The 24890-nt window shown below is 43.4% G+C and overlaps 3 protein-coding genes across 7 annotated transcripts; 1 reads left to right on the forward strand and 2 right to left on the reverse strand.

Annotated features, from left to right (window-relative positions):
• Positions 1 to 826: 826 nt before the first annotated feature.
• LOC118301645 (RING finger protein 145-like) lies at positions 827 to 14042 on the reverse strand. Of its 4 annotated transcripts, none has more exons than XM_035627292.2 (12): positions 13969 to 14042; positions 10135 to 10392; positions 8906 to 9014; positions 8233 to 8324; positions 6960 to 7195; positions 6604 to 6779; positions 6295 to 6435; positions 5999 to 6181; positions 5568 to 5715; positions 5314 to 5436; positions 4861 to 5094; positions 827 to 4705 (listed from the first exon to the last, which is right to left on the reverse strand). In XM_035627292.2, exons 2-12 carry the CDS (start codon positions 10316 to 10318, stop codon positions 3989 to 3991), a joined length of 2343 nt encoding a protein of 780 aa, XP_035483185.2. In that variant the 5' UTR covers positions 10319 to 10392; positions 13969 to 14042; the 3' UTR covers positions 827 to 3988. The 4 variants fall into 4 exon arrangements, with proteins under 4 accessions (XP_035483185.2, XP_035483184.2, XP_035483187.2 ...); XM_035627291.2 differs by lacking the exon at positions 13969 to 14042 and adding an exon at positions 13633 to 13815; XM_035627294.2 differs by lacking the exon at positions 13969 to 14042 and adding an exon at positions 13428 to 13446.
• ublcp1 (ubiquitin-like domain containing CTD phosphatase 1) lies at positions 13138 to 19462 on the forward strand. 2 transcript variants are annotated; one of them, XM_035627300.2, is made up of 12 exons: positions 13138 to 13487; positions 14704 to 14838; positions 15144 to 15444; positions 15716 to 15807; positions 15926 to 16011; positions 16158 to 16273; positions 16578 to 16676; positions 16938 to 16975; positions 17208 to 17306; positions 17690 to 17806; positions 17917 to 18044; positions 18255 to 19462. In XM_035627300.2, exons 3-12 carry the CDS (start codon positions 15291 to 15293, stop codon positions 18280 to 18282), a joined length of 957 nt encoding a protein of 318 aa, XP_035483193.1. In that variant the 5' UTR covers positions 13138 to 13487; positions 14704 to 14838; positions 15144 to 15290; the 3' UTR covers positions 18283 to 19462. The 2 variants fall into 2 exon arrangements, with proteins under 2 accessions (XP_035483193.1, XP_035483194.1); XM_035627301.2 differs by lacking the exon at positions 13138 to 13487 and adding an exon at positions 14332 to 14350.
• Positions 19463 to 19594: 132 nt separating this feature from the next.
• Positions 19595 to 23563, reverse strand: il12bb (interleukin 12B, b). The gene is made up of 9 exons (XM_035627299.2): positions 23409 to 23563; positions 22568 to 22661; positions 22353 to 22454; positions 21775 to 21957; positions 20921 to 21026; positions 20613 to 20782; positions 20248 to 20408; positions 20022 to 20140; positions 19595 to 19900 (listed from the first exon to the last, which is right to left on the reverse strand). The coding sequence occupies exons 2-9, from the start codon at positions 22659 to 22661 to the stop codon at positions 19873 to 19875; spliced, it is 963 nt and encodes a 320-aa protein (XP_035483192.1). The 5' UTR covers positions 23409 to 23563; the 3' UTR covers positions 19595 to 19872.
• Between the last annotated feature and the right edge of the window lie 1327 nt (positions 23564 to 24890).

Genomic DNA, 24890 nt, shown 5'->3' on the forward strand with positions numbered 1-24890 from the left:
CTCAAAATATCCACCATATTCAGACAAAAATTGGAAATGGATATTGTTGATAAATCAGCACTATTATTTAGAAGCATGTTTTAATCTAATTCGAATAAAGTCATAGAAGATAATTCTCACTTCCAATATTATTATTAGAGGTTTACATAATACAAAACTATAATAAAGCTAACAAAAAAAAACATGCCACTTTGAAGCATCACATTGACATGATTTAAACTGCAGGGATATTTAAGTGTTACATGAGGAAAAAAATACATCATTTAGAACCCTACTAATAAATAAACCAGAACCAGATTAATAAAAACCAGAACATCAAGTCCGACTTAACTCCACTGGATCTCCCCGCAGTGCGCAGTGACTCCCCCGCAGCTCGGTGACACCAGTCCCCGGTGTTCCTCTCTGCGGCGGCGGGTCCGTGTCCTGGAGCCAATCTGTCGTTAACGATAACAAATAAAACAATACAGCGGCGCCATCGTGTGTCTGACGTGAGCAACTACACCCGACACTCACGCACCTGACCTGCCCTGCCTCAGAAATAATACGGAACACTTACTTTTCGGCTCATTCTAAATAAAGTCAAGGTGCATGCATGAAGACACTCATGGGTTATCTGTATTTTTATTTATCTGATGATGATTAACCATAACCGCAACTCCTTCATCCTCATGTTAATGATTAACAAGTGTAAACAGTTATCAATATATTGTTTAAATGTAAACACTACACTTCCTCTACTCCTCCCTCCACTTACTGTACAACCCCTGAGCCGTCCAATTACTCAACACGCTGGGAATTCAAACGTCATAATAACACGACTGCAGTGTCCAGAGTGGATGGTCTCCTTTTATTTCTGACATTCATGTTTTTGTAAACTAAACCAAGGCCATGCCAGGCATAAAAAGCAAAACCAACCATGGGGCTGGTTTCACAGAATACGACTGGCCTTCAGAGTCAGGTTTATTTTTTTACAGAGCAGGTCCTAAATCTGCGGGTGGAAAAACCTATCGGACAAAATAACAGTCACGTAAATACGATTTTGTTTGGGACGTAAATGTCAACACATCGGTCAGTCAGAGGCAACAATACTGGAGCATCCAGAGAATGAATGTGGTCAGAGAGCGCATGGCAGCTTCCAAAGTCAACCTAATTATTATTTTTGCAAAGCTCATTCGTGAATCGAGTCTCAGAAACTTCAGGATTTCAGACGAGAGGTTGATTTCAGGGACTGTAGTTCTCACACCAACCAAATATTAGGAGACCGAGGAACCACTGGCTCGTCTTCTTTGTGCCATTCTACCAGCGAGTCAATCAAGAGCTAAAAGAAAAGAAATAATTATTATTTTAACCCGTGCACAGCGCAAAGACTGATGGGAAATGTACCGTTTGACACACACATTAAAGCTCCCGTCGGGGCAGGAATGTGAAGGTGATGTCGCTCGTGTGACGAGCAGCAGCGAAGGCTTCATGCATTCGTTTGGCACTTCAGCTCACAGGCAAATGGCCCAAACTGTCACCGATGCATTTTTTTTGCATGAAGCCAATCCCACATCTGAAACCTCAAGACACATTTAAAGACACAAAATAAAAACACTGAGCTTTCTCTAGTTATTTAAATAAATAGGTTGAGTTTGGATTACATGTATCATTTCATGTTGAACTGTCCCAAACAGTATTTCTTTTTTAAAATATGTCATTTCATAACCTGGAGAGAAACGGCAACAACTGAAATTTCTCCAACATGGAGTAAGAACTCGGCAAACACACGAGGAATCGAGAGCTGACGGGCTTCTCTGCCAATGACACGCCGTGGAGCGTTTGACGTGTGATCCTGCAGGTGACGTCTCCGCTGCGCGGCCGCAAATTCAAACGCTCCGCGGCGATGAAAACCGAATGTGTATGAAGGTGCTCAAATCCTTGTAACCAGTTTAAGTGCTTTGTGTTTTAATCAAAGCCTGAGGAATGGAGCCAATAATAAAAATGAGTAGTTTGAGAATACAGAAAGTCCTTATGTCCACCTTTCAGAGGAACATGTGCAAAATACATCAAACTCTACATTTCATCTCATACAAAAAAAAGAATAATAATCATTAACAGAAAAAGTTCAACAGCGTTGGCCAGGTTTGATCCTACATTGATCATGTATTCATTCTCAGCCCTGAAGCCAGTGCTGTGCTTTCAAATGTAAAAAGATAAAGTCATTCATAGTAATAAGACCTTTAGTACAAGTGGTAGTATATAATACTGTTGAGGGTTAACTAGCGCCTCTCCTGACCAATCGACGTCATGCTGATCCCACTCCTAACAGTAGAGGGCACCGGAGTGATCACACCAGCCTGAGGACGCGTCATACAGTCAGGAGGAGCAGCAACACTGGCTGGTCTCAGATCAGACGGCTCGGTTTCCCAAAAGCTTCTGGGGGCCAGATGTTTGTCTTTGTTCGCAGATAAAGTAGAGAAACAAAGAAAACGCTGAACCGCTGCAGAAGCTTCGGAGAACTCGAGCCCTACTACAGCTTGTTTACATATTCACACTCCTCTGGTTTTATATAGATGCCATACAGAGCAACGTTTATATACATTACACACAAACAGACCGGGCTGTTTCCTTGTACACAAACACTTCAGAGGGTATTTGGTTTGCCGACAGCCACAGAACAGCTTTGGAGCGTTGCTAGTATAAATGACATTAGTGCAAATGTGACTCAAAAAAGGGGAAGAACAAAAAAAAGGGAGAGAGTGAAAGAAATGGCAGAAAAACATCGGTAGCAAGGTTAGAGCACACTGGGTACAAACTAATGAATGCTATGGTAACCATGGCAGCGTGCAGGCTCTACATATAAGCGTGCATCAGGACTCGGCATTCTCAAGTTATAGTCTTTCAATTCAAACTTTTCAACACACACACACACACACACACACACACACTTCTTTCCATCCTGCCCCATTTGCCAAGCTGACTGAGCATGCGTGCGTGTGTATGCATGTGTGAAGTAAAAAAAAAAAAAAAGCTTTCATAGCTCAATTTGCTGGTAGTAACATTTCATGGGTGAGGAGAGTGAGTAGCAGGAGAATGGCGGGTGTCTGGAGGTGATGGGATGTAAGAGGTGATTTGGCTTTTGCCGTGAAATGGGATGGAGCGGTTCAAGGGGAGGATGAGCGCGGATGAGTACCATGGAGTAAACCCAAATGACAACAGAGTTTGGGCTCCTCGCAGTCTCTGCGGACAAAGCCACACATTTTCACAAACGCCGACGCTTCAAAACACAAACTGTGACCTCGGCTACATTTTCTGTCTCCCTCGTCTGTCTTCCCCTCCCTTGTTTTCAGTCCATCTGCACAGCATGATGTCGGAATAAAGCAGTAAAAATAACTCTTTTTAACAATAATACAAAAGTTTGGCGACGAGGAGCGTTTTCTTTTTTTTGCTGGGACCAGCCGAACAAGTTTGAATCAAATACCGGAGCAGTGTAAGCAGAGACACGTGAAAAGAGCGGAGAGATGATCCATGTGTGCATCTGTCGAGCTGTTCACACTGCGACACTTGACTGGACCTGCTCTGCTTTCGCAACAGGCTTCGGGTCATGTGATGGCCTCGAAAAATAACATTCAGTCTCTTTGTATTCATATTCTTTCAATACACTACAACCAACAGTGAAAACCGATAAAATCTTTAGACTTCATGAAATGTAAAGACCTTTTTCACCGTTTTATGACGCGACTGTCAGTTGTCGATAAGTCTACCAAGGCTCTGCAAACCTCTGACCCATTCCTTCAGAGATCATGGCACATTACAAACCCATACACAATGAAATGCACAGCGATGAGAAGAATGCTCAACAAGTAGAATATAAACAGATTGAGTGTTCTATATGAGCATGCGTGTGTGCGTGTGCGTGTGTGTGTGTATGTGTGTGTGTGTGTGTCTGTGTGTGTCTGTGTGTGTGTGTGTGTGTGTGTGTGAGAGAGAAAGAGAGAGACAATGGGGTTCAGAGGCTGCTCGGAAGGGGAGACTGTTCCTCAGAAGGGTGACCGGGCGGGTCAAGCTGCAATGAAGGACGGGGACAGGAATCCTGGCTGTTGGGTGTGGGGGCTGGGGCAGGCTCAGGTTCAGCAGGGGTCACCCCTGCCTGGTCCTGTCGTTGTGACGACAAGTGGTGAGGGATGGAAGTGTCAGAGAGCGATGGAGGAGAGGGCGGCATGTCCAACGTGTGAGAGGAAGGAGAGGAAGACGAAGAGGGATGATCTGTGGGCGACTTGTCCTGCGGATAATTAGTCATGATTGGGGGGGAAGAAGAAGAAGAAGAAGAAGAAGAAGAAGAAGAAGAAGAAGAAGAAGAAGAAGAAGAGGCTTGAGTCTTGACAAGGTGCTGGGGAGCAGAGGACACACCAGAGGAAGTGGAAGAACTTCCTCCTGCTGACATGCCAGGTCCTTTCTCTCGCTCCTGCTCTCCTGCTCCCTCCACCTTCCCACCATCATCTGGAAGAGCACTGTCTCTCTGCTCTGTCTTGACTGTGGCCTCTCCCTGCACTGCTGGGCTCTGATTGGCTGCGGGAGCATCTTGGTTGGGGACACTGGTGGCTGGTGATTGGCTCTTGAGTTGCGAGTGGCAAAGAGGACACGTCTCTTGGACATAAAGCCATTTCTTTAGACAGCCAGCGTGGAAGAAATGACTGCACGGGGTGATCACGGCCGTGTTCATGTCCTGGAAGGAATTTGGCACAAAAGCACAAACAAATGGAGGATGTGTCATTACATGTCCTTTGGTATTTTCATGAATTTCAAAACCACTTTGGTTTACCAGAATTTAACTGTACATTAGCCTAGCTTCAACTCGAATCCTGATTCTCCAGCTCATACCTGGTAGCAGATGGCACAGATGTCGTTGTACTGTTCCAGCTGTGTGTGGCTGGCTGTGGGGAGGCTTTTGATCTTGTTTACAGCGTCTCTCCGGAGCAGGAAGCTCTGCCAGCCCAGCTGGGCTCTGAGCCAGACGTTATAATACGAGTGGACCAGGATGATGGTGCTTCCCATCACGCTCCACTCCCCGAAAACCGTCTCCGACACGCCGTAGCACACCACGCACACCGCAACCTGGCAGAGGAAACAGATCGGGGACAGTGAGCCAGAGATACGGAAGACATATTTAAGGGCAATGCCTTGGGCACAAGCGGCCCTCTCGCTTGTGCTCCCTCAAGATATTGTATAAAGTGTGTGTGTGTGTGTGTGTGTGTGTGTGTGTGTGTGTGTGTGTGTGTGTGTGTGTGTGTGTGCGTGCGTGCGTGCGTGCGTGCGTGCGTGCGTAACACTTACTAGGAATTCCAGCAAACGATAGGTCCCATTGACACAGTAGATAACTTCATCCATGTTCTCCACGGGGGCCTTCCGAAACTCCTCCACCATGAAGAGAATGTAGATGAGCAGAGTGCCAAGGACCTGGGTGTGACAGAGGAAATGTGTTTCGGTTTCATTCAATTGAATAATTAATCACAAGGTTTGTACATCAAAGGATCCTTAGGCCTCACAGTTTGGCACAGTGCATTAAAACAGACGAGCACGTGTGTTACCTGCAGCGAGGTGAGGATTGATGACGAAATGATGATGAGGAGCCAGAAGTCCATGTGGAAGAACTGACAGATCATGTAGGCCATGTAGGCTGGGAAGATCAGCAGGAACAGACACAGAGACACCGCTCGGAAGTGCTTCCACAAACTCCTGCAGGACAAACGACGACATGGAGAAAAGACAAGGCGATCAGCTCCATCTGGGCCAAAACGTGGACATTTCTTTTACACACATTCAGTCAGGATATTTGTTATTTTACAATTATTTGTGGTAGTTGTAAACACAAAATTTCTCTCAATGTGATTTTGTTCCTAGCACATCGTCAGCTGCTGATATAGTTAAAAATTAACATGTCGCACTTGGCCTTTTTATCTACACACTAAAATTATTTAAAATACTACTAATGATTAGACTTATGGTAAATGTATCTCACTTGTCTCTGGATGCTCCCAGGGCCAGGACTATGGGGTCTGCTATCTCCAGCATGGACTGCAGGATTGACGCAACAACGATGAAGAGGATGATGGAGAGGAGGAACGCTCGGTGGATGACCTGTAGCTCGATGAGGCCGGTCTGGACAGCGAGGATCAGCAAGGTGATGCCTTCTGTCATGCCCCTGCATAGACCAAAACAAAAATCAAATCCCATAAGTGATTTAAATTATAAAAGATTAAAAAAACAATACATGAATACACACATTTGCACTCATGGACATACATTGTGACTGACCTATGCATGGTGTTGTCATTCATAAAGGCTCTGTAGCCTTGTAGGTAGAATTTGCAGAGTGTGAGAACCCCCAGAGCGATGAAGGAGACAGTAAAAACTAGGCCCAGCAGGGAATACGGCGTACTGCAACACTCTGCAATGCTGAAACGGAGGGAGGAGAGAGCATGTAACAGCAGGACACAGGTGAAGTGTGTAGGCAGCATAGTTGAGAAGAAAATGGGGGTAACAGTTTTCTGAGACGAAATGTGGCTGTGTGATGTACATTCCGTGATGTCTCCAACAGTCTAGCCAGTGGTGCTATGGTCTTACCTGGTAAGAAAGAGGAAAAGGAGCCTCTCCCTTGAGGTAGGCTGGTCCCTGGTGCTAAAGTAGGAGTAGATCTGCAGAGCGAACAGCAGCAGCCAGAAACACATGAAGAGAACTGGAAGGACCAGCTGGTTCCACAGAGACATACCCAAAGCTAGCAGCCCATACACCTCCACCACCTGGGGGACGGAGAGAGCGACAGATAGAGATAGAGAAAAGGAGAGGATGGAGGTAATTGGGACAAAGACAGGACACAATGAATATTATACACGGAAGTCCCCTGGGACTTGTGTGGCTGAAATCCCGTAATAAAATCCCAGAAGAACCAGCAACATTAGAGCACATTCATAGATTATTACCTGAGCCAGCTCCCTGTAGGCCGTCTTAGCCAGTTTATATGGTACCAGTAAGTTAGAAGCCAGGAAGTAAATGACCTCCAGGCCTGTGAATATCATGGAGAACTTATTGATGAAGACGATGGTCTCCAGTGGGACCAAACACAGCCGGGCCACCAAAGGAAGAAGGTGAGCAGAGAAAAGCCAAATCCTCTTGGTCTGCATCACACAGGAACACAACGTACACACCACCAGCTGACCTGGAAGGAAGAGACGCATACAGAAAACACAGATGTACACGTGAGTGCACAATAAACACAAACACTGTGATTTGTGGAGCTGCTTTTTGCTGATGTACTGGTTGTAATCTTTGTGTAATCAAGTAATCGTGAGGGGAATTACTGTGAGAATACTTCCCCAGCAGAGTGTTGACAATATGAGGCCCCTTTAGTATTTAGCAGCTTTAATCTCCCTCCTCTCTCTACAGCAATATCTCTTTGTCACATAATGTTATTTTCACTTTCTCAGGCTCTCACTGTGCAGTGAAATCGGCACTCAGCGCAGCCTATTTATAGCGCAGGAGACTCCGCTACTACACTCTAGCAAGATGAAACCAGGCCCCTTAGATGCAGAAACAAAAAATCATTCAAAATGACCCAGCTTTCACCATACGAGTGAGTAGCTGGTCCTTAGTAAGACTCCTGCACAATACTCAATTAAACACCGACAGATATATCTTTTTTTTCTGACTAGCTCCTCACCAGAAAGACTGAGGTACAGAGAAGTTACACAGCTGCAAGGTAAGACTTGAGTGTCTCCTCTAGAGACGAAATAGAGGAGAGAGACATCAAATTAAAATTAAATCAGAGGAAGAGGAAGAGGAAATGTCTGGTTGATACTTCTGTGAAGGATCGTCGCAGAGCCTTGCTCGTAGCCGTTGCTCGTAGCCGTTGCTCGCAAGTGGCCTTATGAGCATTTGTACTTGTGCACGGGTGCAACTAAACGGATCAAACGGTCAGGGGAGGTGAGGCGTACGGACAATTAACTGATTGAAGAAAAAGGGGCGGTGAGTCTTGTCCGACCACTGAGAGACATGGAAGAGACATGCCACCATCAATCACAGTTGATGCGGTCTGGGCCACTGCATTGAGTATTTATATTTAGGGCTCATGAAGGGACTACAGAGGTGCATTTTCCTGTCTCTGTTCGGTTTGTGCACGATGCATTCATCCTCGTCATGTATACGAGGATGAAGACACAAGACTGTGTCTTTGTGCATCCACGTGTGATGTCATACCTATGAGCGCAGTGGTGAATCTGTTCATGGAGAGAGGTTCCAGGTAGACAGGTCCTTCATGGCCAGACTCTAGTTCACTGCGGACATAATCCCTAACAAAGAGAGGTCAAAACGCTCAATTTACAGGGAAAATCTATTGTGACATACCAAGAAATTAACCAACACAAGGAAACCTCACATGACATATAGTTAGTCCCCTCCAAAACTATAAGTACAGAAAGGCCTTTTGTTTTTGTTGCAAAACCATGAATGGGGAATTCTGTTGGTTTATGCTTTTCAACGACTAATGGATCTTCAAAAAAGGTTCTACGTCGTACGTTGTTGAACTCATCTAGATGTAAATACCAGGAAATAAAAGTTCACATTCATCTTCTGTACCAAAGAATGAAAATGAAAATTAAATGACCTTATCATTACAATAGTTGTGGAGGAGATTGTATTTATTGTGGGCCAAATCCTTGAAAAAGATGCAGTACATTCAACTGTACAGTGATTGCTAACTAAAGACTATGGTGTCCCTGCAAATCTAATAATCTAATAGTAACAGGCCATTATAATTGAAAGTATGATATAAATACATTTTGCTCCGCATTATGGTACGTAATCATACAACAATAATAGGAATTACATTTTCCTACTTATCAGCCAACAAGAGATTGGCCTTTGTATATACCTTGAGACTTGGTGACCAGCAAACAGCAGCAGGGCTGTAAGGACGTACAGGTAGAGTTTGACCAGGTGCTGACGGGGCAGAGTCAGGAGCACCAAGCTCAGGATGTAACCTGCAAGGCAGTCACACACACACGCACGTTTGAGTCCCATACCCTCTTTTTAATCACTAAAGAGATAAAATGAACACGTACGTGGGACAGATGTTTCTTATGTAATAGGACATAGCTATTTTTGAGTCATTAAAACAGTCGTTGCTGCCAATAGGATTATCGTAAAACAGTCTACTCAAACAAAACAGTGTCCAAAAAGTTCCTCATTGCATAGCAACAGTTACTTTGGTTTCACTGCCTCTCTCTCCCCTCTTGTTTCTGTCTGTCCACACACACAGCACAGATCAGCACATACCAAGCCCATTGGCTCATCAACCAACTGCAGCCAAGTCTGACAGCACATGCGCGCGCGCACACACACACACACAACACAACACAAAAACTCAACAGTATGTTTGCCGATTTTCTCACGACTAAGTATCCGAGGTAACAGCGCAAATCCACACTCACCACGTTTTCTCCTCATCAAGCTTTTCACAGGCAGGCGAAAATAAACTGAAGTGCAAGAGAAATGGGCCAAACCAAAAATTTGAATAACAGTAATAGCAGTTGGAGGAGGAAAACTGGTTTGAGGCTAAATCCTTTTTTATTTTTTTTTATTTTACCATTGGGTAAATCAATAAGTGGTCAGACTTAAGCTTAACGTCGTGCCACGATTCCAGGGAAGTCTCTCCTGACTTTCCTGAAATCACTTCATTGCCTACTATCATGGTTTATAGCCTGCCACCATGTGTGAAGGTTTTGAAACTGACCAAGTCAGGTACAGAGGGTTGATGATGCTGAAAAAATAATAATCATGCAAATCTAATCAAGAGAGATAAAAATACGACGTTTGGCACTCGACCTAGTCATAAAGCCAACAGAACAGGAGCCACTTCTGCTGATGACCCAGTCAAGCTGTCCAGATAAAACACCCTGCAGTGGCTCATGATAACTTCAGAGATAACACTGACATACCAGTGGCTACAGCATGTGTTGAAAATGTGTGAACTGTAATGCAGCTTAAATCATTTGTATAGTGTTTTTTTTTGTGCCAATCCACAAAAAAAGTGGTAATGTAACGCAAGGGGAGTGTATTGGAATAGCCTTGTGTGTGCGCTTGCGAGACAGTAACACTGACCTAGGTAGTGCAGGTAGAGTGCTAGGTATTTGTACTGGAACAGGGGATTGTTGGAGAGGCTGGAACGCTGGATCTTCTGGAAGAAGGAGCTGACGTCCCAGCGGTAGAGGACATCAAGCAGCATGATGCTGGGTACACGCAGACCCACATTGAGCACCGCCTCAACGCGGTGCTTCACTGCCATGGCCTCAGTTTACCCTCTGATCGGCCGGCAGAAGTGGCCACGAAGTCGGGGTGTTCAGGGGGGGGCCCTGTGCACTGTAGAGAAAGACAGAAAAATATTTAATTCAATATGACGCAAGGAAGATGGAATTCTCTCAACTACGGGGTGAGAGCAAGTAATGAGGAAAAATATGTATTTTTATCCGGAGATAAGTGCATCCAAAACACATAAAATGCTGATTTTCTATGATCCAAAATATGAGTTTGAGTCAATGACAAATAGCTCTTTAACTTTTACAGATTTCAATCTAGATGTTGGCATAATTAGCCAAAATATACAGACTGTTTTACCTGGTCTGGAGACTATAAACTAATATCCCACCATTAAAAAAAAGAAAGAAGGAAAAACTTGTTAAAATAAGTATAGAGAATAAACAGACATCCATTAAATATTGCCAGCAAACACTAGTCTTTAGAAGAAGAGGAACTACTGGTAACTTTTTAATGTGATGCATAAATATGTTGAAAGAAGAGGTGTTAATGTTGACAGTAACACCCTTACTAAGCTACGAATGACTGGGGAAAACTGAGCATGCTCCTCGTCTAATCCAATGAAACCAAGTCTATTCACGTCAGATATGAGATTTTAAAAACACAGAGTGAAAAAGTGGGTGTTGAATCCCAGATCATGAGTTTGAATTCATACAGTGGCGTCTTGCTGCTTCCCCACTGTTTTTGTGTCTTTGTAGACAGTGAATCGGTAACGTAGTTGGGTTAACAGGACTAAAAACTATTGCCAGATACAACTCTTTTTTGCCGACTGTGTGTCCCTCTCCTCACTTGTGTGTTAATGCATGTCTCTGCTGCTCAGACAGGAATGCAGGAAACACAAACCCATGAAACCAGCTAGTTTGGAAAAGGATGTAGCTGCTGAGAGACCACAGGGATACCGCAAGGTTTTTCCACTTCCAAAAGTGTGATTATATATGGTATAGTAGTACATAATACATAAGCTTGTAGGGACAGGAAGTGGCTACATGAAGAACTGATTCATGCATAGTTCCGTCTAGTTCAGTCTAGCTAGTCAAATCTATCAGTCAATAATCCGTTTAGAGGTACAAATGACTCCAGGAGGTTTTGTTTGCTTCAAAACGTTAATCAGCTGCACAGAACGTGACATGAGCACAAGGCAACTGTGTGTAGTAGCACTTTCAAGTGTTTTTTTTCTAACGCAGGTGCAACTCTACATAAGAACTGATAAATGAGGCATGCCAGCAAAATCAGCTCATTCATACAAAGGCTATTGGCTCATTAACCAGTCTGACAGCAAACACGCACAAGTTTGAAGACAAACACAAAACTCAACAGTACGTTTAATGGTTTTCTTGTAGCTCGCTGAAACTCTTCTGAAGAGCACTGCAGTCTTTGACAACCTCACTCTCGCATCGTGTTTCCGCCTTTAACTGCTGTGTTAATGGAAATATACCTGACTGGCTCACTGTGCTGCGCAGACCATAAAAAGTTGAATTTCCATGACTGACTTTATAGGAATCTGATTGTAGTCTGTCCTAAAAAAAAGGTTGGTGTCCTTTAGTAGATGAGCAACACTCTTAAAATTGCAAATGACAAATCTGCTTTTTCACATTTATGCTTCCACAGTTTTCTCACACAATGTTCTATCTATATTCCATTTGGCATAATGGTTTTATGCTTCTTCGTGAAAATCAAATTTGGCATTTTATTTGAAATCTAACAACACTGGAATTAAATGACAGTATGTGAGATTGAATATCACAATATCAATCGTCAACTATTTATTAAGTAAATATTCTTAAATCAAAAGTGTTTCAATCAATCTCAATTTATTTATATAACAACCAGATGGGAATACCTATGAATCAAAATCTGTACTGTGGCACTTCATCATAAAATCTAAAATATTAAAACCAATATTTCCATGAAGCTGAAACATGTTGCAACTGACAACTTAGCTTAAAACCCAATTGCAGTTTAGATGTGGAAGGTCCAGTTGTGTGGCACATTATGAGGGAAATTTCACCTGACCCTTTTCTACTTCAAGCTTCTGTTCTGATGTGGATTGTGCACTTCACACAACAAGTTTTCAATTATCCCGGCATGCAAGACACCTCAGAGTTGACAAAGGCAGAGTTTTCGCAGATCCTGACAACTTACATAACTGAATTTTCCCCAGGACCATCACTGTAGCCAGAGAGAGGGAGAGAGAGGCAGAGAGAACTATCTTCGCAGAATCAGAGCTTATATAAGGCAGCAGACTGTGTTTGTATCCATCTTCAGTGTTTCCACTACCATTGATGTGGCGCCCCGCCCCTCCAACGGGAGCCCCCGCCCCCCCCCCTGAAAAGTCAAATTAATTTTAATATATATACAGTTATTTATTTTTGTATTTGACCTATAATGCCAAGCAGAAGTCATTTAAGGTCACTCTCCTTATACACCTCATTCCTCTACCCTGTATAAAAGATTGTGGATGAAACTTGTGAAACCTAACCCTAACCCTAACCCCGCCCCCCCCAAAAAAACAGTAAACCTGGGGGGAAACACTGATCTCAATCCACCAACAGCTGCCGGCGTGCGCGGTTGTAGCACTCAAGTGTAAACGGGGTTATTTATACCATTACTGTCTTTACTGAAACACCGGCACAACTGACGCCACGGATGAGTGAGCGCTGCATCGACTGTGGTACACGACATGAACTCTAGTAACCCCTCAGCGGGAGAGAGAGAGAGAGAGAGAGAGAGAGAGGGAGAGAGAGAGAGAGAGAGAGAGAGAGAAGTTAGCTTCGCCGCATAACGCCGCAACACTTTGCTGACCGCGCTCCTTAGTTATGTAGCAGTATGATATAATAATAAAAAAAAAAGGCCAGGCCACTGTTTCTCAAACCAGAGCTGCGACCTGTGTACGTGCCGCGTGAAGGGAGGGAGAGAGATGACGAGCAGCCACCGCAGGCGCGGCGCCAACTATTCAAGCTAGCGCCGCTGCTGCTGCTGCTGCTGCTGCTGCTGCTCGGCTAGCATCGCTGTCAGTTAGCCACTGTAAACAACCGAGCGTCACTTCCAACACGACGGCGGCGGGCAGAACGCGAATATACCTGAACGAGTGAGGCTGGTGATCCCCCAACGCCAAACGGCAGCAGGCAGATCGCTTCGAGGTAGCTCTGGAGATTACAACCCCCCCCCGCCCTCCTCCTCCTCCTCCTCCTCTCCTAGCCTCTAAGTCCAACTGTAGCCTGGTTACCGAGCAGACCATGGCGGCCCGCCAAAGCCAACGAGAGATTACAAAAAAAGAGAACTTACATTTGAAGCACGATGCTCGGTGTGTGTACAACGATTTCGGGATGCTTTTCGGGTCGGATATCGACCATTTTAACTCGGCACCGCCCGAGTTAACGGTCCTTTCGGTGGCAGCGCCTCACACTCGACGATGCGGCCCATCCGCTCCTCTCACCTAGCAGCCATTATCCCCAAGTAGCGGGGAGGATGTGCTGCGCATGCGCACCGTGATCTTATTATTTATTATTTAAATGAATTTATTTATTCATTGATCCCGCACACTCAGCACACAAGCTCAGCGTCAGCATCTTTCATATGTGATCGGCTTGAATGAAAAGTGTCAAATATTAATATTCATACTCATATCAGCCGCGGCTCATCAGGGGGAGGCAGCGCCAACTCAGATATTTGAGGTGGGGTAAAGTTATATGTGATGACAGTGAAACACCCCTCAGTAATAGATTCTGTGTATTAACTGAATAAACATTTCGTTCGGGTTATTGCTGACGTTACTGTGTGAGATCACACCAGCCGTCAAAGGCATGGATCTATCATGATCAAAGCAGGCTTGTCTGCCTTGGTAAAAAAACAAACAACAACAACAAAAATCTGAATTAAGTTCATTGCTGTTGTCAGGTAGAATTATGTATCTCTAAACATGGGTAAATATAAAATAAAGTGTCTGCGTCAGGGAGTCGGACTTTTCGACCAATCAGAGCCGTTGATCATTTAAATTACGCATGTGTGTTAAGTACTCGAGTACTCAGGAAATGAGTAAAATATTCAAGAAATGTTTTCTTTTCAGGAAAAGCTGTTGTTTATTATCTTTATTGATCATATACGTGTTATTTAAATATAAAACTTGGTGTGTTTTTTGCAATTTTGGTTTCTGACAAAAAAAAAATGGTTTCTATATCCGTGATACAAAATTGTCCCACTGCGTCATCTCTTATAGCAATGTTACAAATGTCACACATTGTTGCTGAATGGTCTCAAGCTTTTCTTTTCTCTCTCTCTCTCTCTCCGCTCTTATGTTAAGCTATGGAGACATGTCACTATGGTAACAAAGCTTTTGTTCTACGTCACTACCGGTAGGATTCGGGACGCCAGGAAGTACAGAGTGTGCGCCCCTCGATAAATGAAACTGGACGGCAAACTTCATTCATTCATTCTACTTCCCCGGGAGACTTGAGTGTTTAGCAGCCGTTGCATGCTAGCTCGCTCTGCCAGGTGAGGTTCCACAGGCCGTGTAGCTTAGCCGGCTAATGTTAGCTAGTTGGACAGGTTTGCCGCCCGTGTTTACAATGTTGCTAGTCGGCGTTAGCTTTGTCGCGCTAAAAATATCAGCATCGGCGACTGTCAAAGTGTCTGCACCGATCGCGTGGCATTTGGCCGCCGTGTCTGTAAATGTTCTGCCTCGACAACGCGTGTTCAACAACGGCGAGGTCGTGATGTGTTTCAATTGGAGCTGCTCTCTGTTTTCCTGACACCTCGCCTGTCCCTGTCCCTGTCCCTGTCCTCCCCCTCTCTGCAAGGTGTGCGTGTGCTTGCTTGCCATAGTTGCTGGGACGCGTGTGCACCTGCCGGCGCGTGTGCACTCCCAACTCCAGCTGCCGCCGTGTCTGCGTGCGTGCGTGCGTGCGCGTGCGTGTGTGTATGTGCGTGAAGAGCCCGTGTGCGCCATGTCAGTGTCAGTGATCATCAAGTGGGGAGGTCAGGAGTATTCCATCAGCTCCCTGTCTGAGGAGGACACGGTGATGGACCTCAAACAGTCCATCAAGTCTTTGACCGGGGTGCTGCCGGAGAGACAGAAACTACTTGGACTCAAGGTCAAAGGTGAGGGGGGGGGGCGTCATTGATCACAGGTGCATTACATGTGGGGGAGCTAGTGAAAAAATTCCATGTGATATTCAAAACCAGGTGGACCTGAACTCAGGACCCTGTTTCCCGTTGTACCTTTGTACTTTTTGTTAACTTTATGTACGTAAACTTAAGCTAGATCCATCCACATGTATAATCAGCTGATTTTTACATGTCCATGTTACATTTATAATATGTTATTCAAGGTCATGTGAGGTTTTGACTTTCTTTCTCTTCCATCCCCCAGGCAAACCTGCGGAGGATGAGGTGAAGCTGGGCTCTCTGAAGCTAAAGCCGAACACCAAGATCATGATGATGGGCACCAGAGAGGAGAGTCTGGTAGGTGGTGGGATGACGGAGACACTTATTTACTTGATTGTGTTGAACGGGGGTTTTTTTTGGGGGGGGGGGGGTCGACTGGTACACTTTATCTGTGCGTGTGTTTTGTCTTGTGAAGGAAGAGGTTTTGGCCCCTCCCCCAGAGAACGACGATGTGGTCAATGATTTTGACATTGAGGATGAGGTCATTGAAGTGGAGAACAGGTATGTGTGTGTGTGTGTATGTGTGTGTGTGTGTGTGTGTGTGTGTGTGTGTTTTGGATCTATCTAGGCAAGATGGCATTTGTGAGAGGGTGTGTGGGGAATACATCTGGGTGCGTCTGAGAAACAATGTTGGTCTACGTCTTTAGAGAGGAGAACCTGGCGAAAATTGCCCGCAGAGTGAAAGACTATAAGGTGGAGGAGCTGAACCCTCCCAGAGAAGGCAAGAGGCTTCTGGTACTTGATGTGGATTACACACTGTTCGGTGAGTCACTGTGGCATCAACATCTGTCTCTTAAAGAATCTGACTGGGACACCACTGACTGTATGGCTCGTTATATAATTGCATCTTAATAATAAGCAGCAACATTTTGTTTAAAGAGTGCACACTATATAATTTTACTTGAATACTTTGTCTCCATTGTTTCTTCTCTTCAGTTCTATGGGTTGACATTCTGACAAACTGATATAACATTTTGGCAGATTGCTGCTGTAATGGTCAAATTAGGGTTTGCTACTTTAAACTTGAACTCTGCGTTGATGTCAGCATTCTGTGTGTGTGTTTTTAGATCACAAGTCGTGTGCGGAGACGGGTCAGGAGCTGATGAGACCATACCTTCACGAGTTCCTGACATCAGCCTATGAGGACTATGACATTGTCATTTGGTGTATGTCTCTTCTCTAATCTTTTCTTCTCTTCTCTACTCTTCTTAATTGCACTAAACTGCAAGCATTGCAGTAGATGTGTTTAAAAATGTAGTTGTTGAAATATTTATTGCTATCTTTCTTTGAAAATGCAACATTTATATAGTTGAAAAGAAATTGGGGGGTATTTTTATATTGGTAACAACACATATTGTATCTTGGAGCCATTAGCCGTTTTAATTTTTTAACAGTTTTTGCTCGTGGAATGTGCTTTCTCTCCTTAGCTGCCACAAGTATGAAGTGGATTGACGCCAAAATGAAAGTAAGTATTCCACTTTTTGTTCAGTTTTTTTGGGGTTGTCTTCAGAAAAGTAATTATTGCCTTGTGTCACAAGACAGGCTCTGTTACTGCACTGTGCTGCAATGTATTTTTCTGTCAAAAGGTGGCAGTGTTAATCCATTTAACCGTCAGTATACTCGGTGTAGATTGTGGGGAACAGAAGATAACACTGCTCTGCGTGTGTGTGTGTGTGTGTGTGTTTGTGTGTGTCTAGGAGCTGGGAGTGACAGACAACCCCAACTACAAGCTTACGTTCATGTTGGACAGTGCAGCCATGATCACAGTACACACCCCTAAGAGAGGAGTTGTTGAGGTTGGTACACACAGCTGATCATAAATGAACACATTTACCTGTTTTTCTTCTGTGGTTAAACACGTTAATGATTGCTGTTGTCTTTCCTTTCAATTCAATTAAAATTTTATTTGTGTAGCACCAAATCACATTTCTCCTTTATTTACCTATGGATTAAAGTTTGAGACTTTATTTGTGTTTTGTTGACACTGCCTTTTACTGTGGCTTTAGACATAGGCTGTGAATGAGGATAAAACTTGAAAAATCCCTATGATAACATGCACTTTCATGTCTATGTACGGCACCATGCTTGCCAATCAACTCAACAGAAAAGGAAATAACATTACTCATTGCTGGGTTTTTGAAAAGGTGATTTGTGTGTTTAACATCATGCATGTCTCTAGGTGAAGCCCTTGGGTGTGATATGGGGAAAGTATGGAGAGTTTTACAACAGAAAGAACACTATAATGTTCGATGATATCGGACGAAACTTCCTGATGAACCCGCAGAATGGACTGAAGGTAGGCGGCCGGCATCATCATTACAATTTTGACCCTCTCCTCTTCCTCATCCTCGGATGTCAGTGTCATGCACGTGTTTCTGAAACTTGTTTTGTGTGTTTGCCTGTTAGATTCGACCCTTCATGAAGGCTCACCTCAACAGGGAGAAAGACAAGGAGCTGTATAAACTTGCTCAATACCTCAAAGAAATTGCCAAGCTTGAAGACTTCGCTGGACTCAACCACAAACACTGGGAGAGGTTGGCACACATGCTTAAAAGTGATAAAGGCAATTGCATAGTAGTCGTGACATAACACTTTTTGTAAAGTTTCATTAGCAACCGCCATGTAATAATAAAACTACAAAATGATAAGAAGAAATATGCAAAACACAGCAATGCCTACATACACCTGTACATGTCTCGAATCATTATAAATGTATTGTTTATTGTTTGTGTGTGTGTGTCTAGGTACCTATCCAAGAGGCAGCATCACTGAGGAGGGAATACGTCCTCGACAAAGACTTGGGCTGGATGCCGCCATCCTCCATCCAGTTCTCAGGCACATACACGTCCCTCATTTCAAAATCGTACATATCCAACACTAATCCTGAAGCCGCCAACATTAAAATGCTCAGGACTGAGATGGGCTTCCCAAAATATATACTGTTGCATGTTATCCGTCTCTCCCAGACCTTGAAAATGTTCTTTACAGATATTGTTTACTACAGTAACAAAGACGTTTACTGCATTGTGACTGTGGAGTACAGCTGTGTGGGTTAAAAACAAAACAAAATACTCGCGACCACCGCTCACAAACTCCTTTAAAACTCCAGGTGTTTAAAGTGCACCTAAAATGGTACTTGGTAAAAGGACAAGGCATACGCTGCTGTGTGGATCTAGGAAGCCAAGATTTTACCTTGGATTAAAGTGAAAAATTGGAATGACGGGATGTGTTGAGAGCAATGGTCAAAAATCCTTGAGCATCAAACACTTTAACCTAGAGAACTTGACATGTACAATATACGCAATAATCCTCAAAGCTAACGCAGGATTAAAAACTGTTGAGATCGTAGCTAAAATGTCACCAAAACAAATGACGTTGTCGTACATGTTTTGATGGGAAGAATCTGTTGTTTACTAAATGTATGGAGAGACCAGTAGACTCGTGTACATTATGAACACACAGTTGGCTGAATGAAGTTTCAATGTAGAGGTTAGTTTGCATATTTGCCCAGAAACAATTTTGTGTTTTTTCTGCACATGTTATTGTCATGTGCTGGCTCTGCTTCATTGCTGAACGGGCTAAGTCAGATACGTGTAAAGGTTGAGTAGTGTTTGGAATTTTGTTTGTTTGTATGGGTTGTTTTTCTTTTTATGCAAAATGTACTAGTCTTTTTTTGTTTACAGCTTTTAATAAACTGTTTTGGTAAATACAAATGTTGATGAATAATGAGGGGATGAGGAATAATGTTGGAAAAGAAACAGACAGCACAAAACATGCATTGATATTTTTTTGGTCGCTTCTGAAACCATCATGTCTGCACACAGGGGAAGAGGAACAAAACAAGTTCCCTTTTATTTCTTGAGATCTGCCTTTTGGTGTTTTACTCATCAAATCCACTGGGTACCCCACATCCTGGCTGTAAATATGACAATAAACCTTTTTTGTACCTCAATTGCCTGTGGTATTCATTGGGCCATGATTCATTTAAAATATGTCGTCACAGAATACTAACATTTTTCTAAATGAACATTTTCATTACAATCAACCTCCACTGTTTGAAATAAAAAAGTGCAAGTCCTTTAAATGATGTTCATCAATTTATTATGAAATGTTAAAAATAAAGGCATAAATGAATTCTATTACAAATAATTGTTTGAATGTAATAGTAGTTCCACAGTGAGAATAAATTATAAATAAATACTATACAGGTACAGTATACATCAATCCAAAAGTACAGAACCTGTTTTTGTTGTTTGCGCTCACATTTTTTTTTTAAATATAAAGAAAAAGAACTAAGTAAAGTGTTTTTCTTCCATCCTCAGTTGCTTCCTTTGTCATGGCTGCAGTCCAGTGGGGGGGGAACTAGCATTTCACATGTTGTTTGTTCACTCTGCAGACAGGATGGAGTGAAATAATCAGAGCAGAATTGTTTGGATACATAATAAATCCTCAAATAATTGAGCTCCTAACAACCCAGTCAAAACATTTCTTGATCCAAGTATTATACTTACATGCAATGGCTCCAGTGGCTCCACGGCCCGTTTGTGTGCTTGTCCTGTGCTCGCACACAGAAGACGTACCTCTTGGTTTTGACACTGACTTCATATTTAGTGACATCGGTGATGCTTTGCTGCAGATGAGAGGAGGGGGGTGTTTCAAAGACAAAGACGAGGTTAAAGCTAAAGTGTGGCCTAAGAGTAACTTGACTCTGATCTGCATCATCTACATATTGATCACCTTTATGTGCTCTTCAGAGTCGCAGGACTGCCCATTATTGACCACCTTGACCTGGAACTGCAGGCCAAAGTAGGAGCAGGGGATCTCCCAAGAGTCAGGGTAGCTCCAGCTGAACACATTCCCTTCACTGCTGCGCAGGTCCGAGACTTTTTCTGGTCTCACTGAATGGGGTGAGCGGGGGAGAGGAATGAGTGTTAAAAAGTGGAGGGGGAGTTGATTGTTGTTGTTGCAACCTCATGGGCAAGGCGAGACCGAAGGGAATAGTGGAGGAGAGATGAAAATACCGCCACGTATTCTAAGTAGGCAACGCATTTGCATCACAGACAGGTTCACAAGTCGCTGCAGCATATTCCAGCAGGACTTACCAATATCTCTCATGAAGAAGACCTTTTCGTAGGCCTCCAGGCGGGAGAAGCTGTGTACGTACACGATGAGGGAGATGGGGTGTTGTTCCTCTTTGTATGGGCAGCTGCCATCGTCACAGCGAACCCCTGACCCGTCAGCATCCAGCTCACATGAGAGGTTTTCCAAATGACTGGATTGAAGGCAATGTGGTTGGTACAATAAAACATGTCACAGGATGATCCTTGGGCTCCCTTGGGTTAATCAAGTACCCGATCTACTCCTGAATTCAAATGACTGTGAGAGATTGATTTTTTTCTGTCGTCCTCACCGTTGTGCCTTCACCAGGAGCACGGCGGCGTTGGGTCTGGACTCTGTCCTTTTCCAGGTGCAGTGGAAGGCACCTTTATAGTTAGGTGCTGAACAGTGGATGTGACCTGGGGGAACAGAAACCGCGTTAGAACTCTGAGTACCTCCTTGTCTTTGCGCTTGACGTTCTTGTAAATAATTTGTGTCTCTCCTTTGTCTTTCAGAGCAGTTTCTTTTGATTTGCACATCCATAAGCCATCGCAAGATTATTCTCTGGACATGTGCACAATTGCTGGGAAGAAGCTTTGACAACTGAGGAGAAGATTGTCGGTTGCGGGGTGGCAAAAAACACCCTTTTTTTGTGGGTTGATTTCTTTACTAAAAGCAGAACAGAAGAGAAACTAAATCCTCTTTGGGGAACAGAAGCAGCAGGTTTGGAGTCTTTGTGAGAACCACTGCCACCAACAACAGGCGTATGAAGCGAGAAATCACATCAACATTGTGCCGTATTACATTCTTTACTATCTCTCCATCTCTCCTTCCCTTTAGTGCCTTTCTTGCAATCACGCTGTCGCCTCACGCCTTTTAAACCCCTTCCTCATTCAATCATCGTCCTGCCGTCGCCCTACATCTGGTCCACCTCTTATCCAGCTTCACTTAACATGTGCCCCACTGTTCATCTTATCGCTGTTGAGTGTTGACTGCCTCTGGGCCACAGCCCTCTACCGCCGTCTATTTTTCTCCACCCTATCTTCTTTTCAATCCATTCCTTATCTCGGGCGTTCACTGCGTCCCTTCCGGTGATACACCTTTTTCTAGGACCATTTTTCGATGTACTCCGCCGCTGCCCGACTCTCTCCATCGGTCTTATCTTACCTTCCTTGGGGGATTTTTGTTCCAGTATGACAGTCCTGTTGTCTGGGTCCAGCTGGACCAGGATCAACGTGTGGTTGAGGTATTCTCCGTCAGCACCGAGGTGACAAGTGTAATTTCCTCCATTCATCTCCTCCACCAGAACCCTGACCTGGTTGCCCTGCAGAGCTGGGTTAAGCCCTACGCCTGAGACAAGTAGTAGTTAGTACAGTACAGCAGTATCTGTAGTATGACTGAAAATGTCATAAAAACAGAACATTTCACATCTAACTAATACAAACGTTTTTGTTTTTTTTAAGATTTATTCGTATCGTATTGTACTAAGTATTATAGAAGTACTAGTGGTAGTGGTAGTATTTGTAGTAGTAGTAAAGTAGTATCTGTAGCATGATTCAAAACATCATACAAACACAGAACATTTCTCATCTGACTGATAAAGCGTTTTTAAAGATTTATTAGTATGGTATCATTTCCCTTTTTTTCTTATCTCATCTTATCTCATCATGTCAAATCGTACTTAATATGGGCACAGGAACTAATAGAAGTACTTGTGGTAGTAGAGGTAGGAACATTTTCATTACCATTTTTCTTCCAAAACACAGGCTGATTTTGATAAGCCTCCCCACATGTCAGAGAAACGTATTCCCTGCCGCCCCGACCATGAGGCACCCTCAGGACAAGAACTGGGGGGAAAAAACAACAACACACAAACACACACACACACACACAGTCAGGGCTTGAATCAAAAAATTCAAGGAAGAAGAATAATCAGTGGAGAAAGGAGGAGGCCACCAACCATTATCCATTAGAATCTCTATGTTTTCTTGCTGTCCGTGAGAGTAGGCACAGCACAGGGCAGAATACAGGACGACGAGGAGCAGTGCACTCATCTGGAAGAATAAGTACAGTACAGGGGTTTTACAGACGGGCTTAATCTGGGGTTTGTCTTTAAATCTGCTTATTTAATATCCCATATGGGTGAGACCCTTCAATATGAATTAAATTCTATTCTTAAACAACATGAATTGGTCTAAAAAGTTCACATTCTTATGATAGAAGTGACGTCTTAATCGGACTCAATTCCTAAGAGAAATGTAGTTGGGTAGAAAGAACAATATTTTTTCCGAATTTAATTGCAGTGAAAGTATTAAGCCTCCAACCAATATACCAAGGTATTGGAGCTCATCTGTTTTGGACCTGTTATGGTCCCTTGATATGTTTGTATATGTCTTTAACAAAAATTATCCAATAATTCAAAAATTAGAGATGTCTGCCTCCCTTTTCCTATTAAGCATCTCGTGTGGCCATAGGTCCACTTCTGGGGGTTCCAAATCGCCAGACTGAGAGCAACTAAGGTAAAGCATATACCAGCATCTCCTAAGTGTAGTTCTGATGACGGTTTAACGAAATTTTGCCATATTGAATCAAGACATTTTCTCTGAATATGGTTTTGTTTAAGCCCCTTCTTGTATTCATCACTCGGACTATTGCAAATGTTGTTTTTTTACACCAACAATGTTTCATTATCTTTCCAAATGAAATTCTAACTTAACAATAGTCTGAGGCTTCTGTAAAAAAAAAACAATAAAACATCAGGAGGTCTAACAGAGAATGAGTATGAGCTCAATAGGTCTTACCTTGTGAAGTGGACTTGATCCAAAAGATGAACGCAGATCTGAGAAGTGAGGGGGCTGTGCCGACTGTGTTCAGCTTGTCTCAGTTTGAACTCAGCATGCTGTGGCTTTATATACATGTATATGTGTGTGTCACTAGAAAACCCCCAAGAGGAACTGTCTTTTGTGTGTGTGTGTGTGTGTCCATCAGGTGGAAACGCCAAAGGACAATTTGAGGAATTTGAATTAACCACAAAACGGATGTTTCATCTGATTCTCAATCACCCTTTGTTCAGCTTGATCACCTCAGTCATGAGGATGATGTTGAGGCCAAGAGTCAAGTTCACGTCGGTCTTTTCTGCCTCGGTGACATAGCGATGCGTGATTGTGTAACCTGTCAGGACAAAAACCTGTGGGGAAGAAAAAGGAACTGGGAAAGTGTTTGCATATGACAGCATGTGAGTGTGGTGGCGTGTCACTGGAAACTCAACAGGTACACTGGAAAAATGGTAATGTGGGTTTTCAGGAAGAAGAACAAGAAAGCTAAAGTGTCAATGATGACACTTCCATTGACGCAGGAAAAAAAAAAGAAGTGGCCTGGATATAAAAGAAATGAGAAACGCATGGAGGGCTCCTTGATTTACACAATGTTCTGTCAAAAAAAAAAAGAAACGTGTAATTTTCACATTTGGGAATTTACCTGTAGAGTAATATATGATTTATGGAGGAGTTTCCAGCATTCTGCGCTCATACAAACACACAACTACACCTGTGGGTCCATCTGTCACGTCACTTTATTGTAGTTATGAATTCTTTTTTTGATTTGCGAGAACGGGTAATAGATGACTACCGCTAAAGGTTGGTGCTTTATGGTTTTCAAACATCCTCACCTTTGTGATGACTCATTAGCTTGCTGGTGTTTCTCAAAATGGAAGTGGTGTTTAATTTTTTCTTTGCAGCCACTCCTTCCTACCGTACATTTGTCCCAGGTTAGAAACTCAACAGAAAACGACACCTTACAAAATTAGTGCAGGGCAATTAAGAGGACTGGAGATGCCCCACTGATCATATTCTGCCACTCCAATGTACAACATGACCCGTCACATTTATTTATGTGATGGATAGGAAGCTTGTTAGCGGGCAGACATGCCGGAATTCCTTCCTCATTCCAATGCGCACAGCGGCTGCTTCTCTTTAGGAGGCCTGTTTGCATCATGGTGTTTTCTTTAAAGAAATCTTCCATGTTGCGTCCGCCTGGGCAGAGCAGACGTACGAGAGGGAAGTTGAAATAAAGACAGGAGAGGAAATCAGTGGGGCTCGAACTCTGAATCAGCTCTGCTTAAATTCATGACCAATATCAACTCATTTCAGATACATTTATCTGTATATATTTGATGTTGGCCAATAGATCAAAGCCAGAGTTTTAAAGAAGTAGGAGGAGATTGGTAGCGATGAAGCGTCCAGTTGCACAGTGAAGCTTTACTTAGTAACATGATACAGTACTGT

This window comes from Scophthalmus maximus, chromosome 2 (assembly GCF_022379125.1).
Source record: "Scophthalmus maximus strain ysfricsl-2021 chromosome 2, ASM2237912v1, whole genome shotgun sequence".
In the NCBI taxonomy this organism is placed as follows: domain Eukaryota; kingdom Metazoa; phylum Chordata; class Actinopteri; order Pleuronectiformes; family Scophthalmidae; genus Scophthalmus; species Scophthalmus maximus.

Excerpts from the sequence above, each read along its gene's own strand:
- ublcp1 (XM_035627300.2), top strand. The coding sequence starts at position 15,291 with ATGTCAGTGTCAGTGATCATCAAGTGGGGAGGTCAGGAGTATTCCATC. Across the intron at positions 16,274-16,577 it reads TGTGGATTACACACTGTTCG|ATCACAAGTCGTGTGCGGAG; the intron begins GTGAGTCACTGT and ends GTGTGTTTTTAG. Across the intron at positions 16,976-17,207 it reads GGATTGACGCCAAAATGAAA|GAGCTGGGAGTGACAGACAA; the intron begins GTAAGTATTCCA and ends GTGTGTGTCTAG.
- LOC118301645 (XM_035627292.2), bottom strand. The coding sequence starts at position 10,318 with ATGGCAGTGAAGCACCGCGTTGAGGCGGTGCTCAATGTGGGTCTGCGT. Across the intron at positions 6,780-6,959 it reads CCTACAGGGAGCTGGCTCAG|GTGGTGGAGGTGTATGGGCT; the intron begins GTAATAATCTAT and ends TCCGTCCCCCAG. Across the intron at positions 4,706-4,860 it reads TCTGTGCCATCTGCTACCAG|GACATGAACACGGCCGTGAT; the intron begins GTATGAGCTGGA and ends AATTCCTTCCAG.
- il12bb (XM_035627299.2), bottom strand. The coding sequence starts at position 22,661 with ATGAGTGCACTGCTCCTCGTCGTCCTGTATTCTGCCCTGTGCTGTGCC. Across the intron at positions 22,455-22,567 it reads AGAGATTCTAATGGATAATG|TTCTTGTCCTGAGGGTGCCT; the intron begins GTTGGTGGCCTC and ends TTTTCCCCCCAG. Across the intron at positions 20,141-20,247 it reads ACTCTGAAGAGCACATAAAG|CAAAGCATCACCGATGTCAC; the intron begins GTGATCAATATG and ends TCTCATCTGCAG.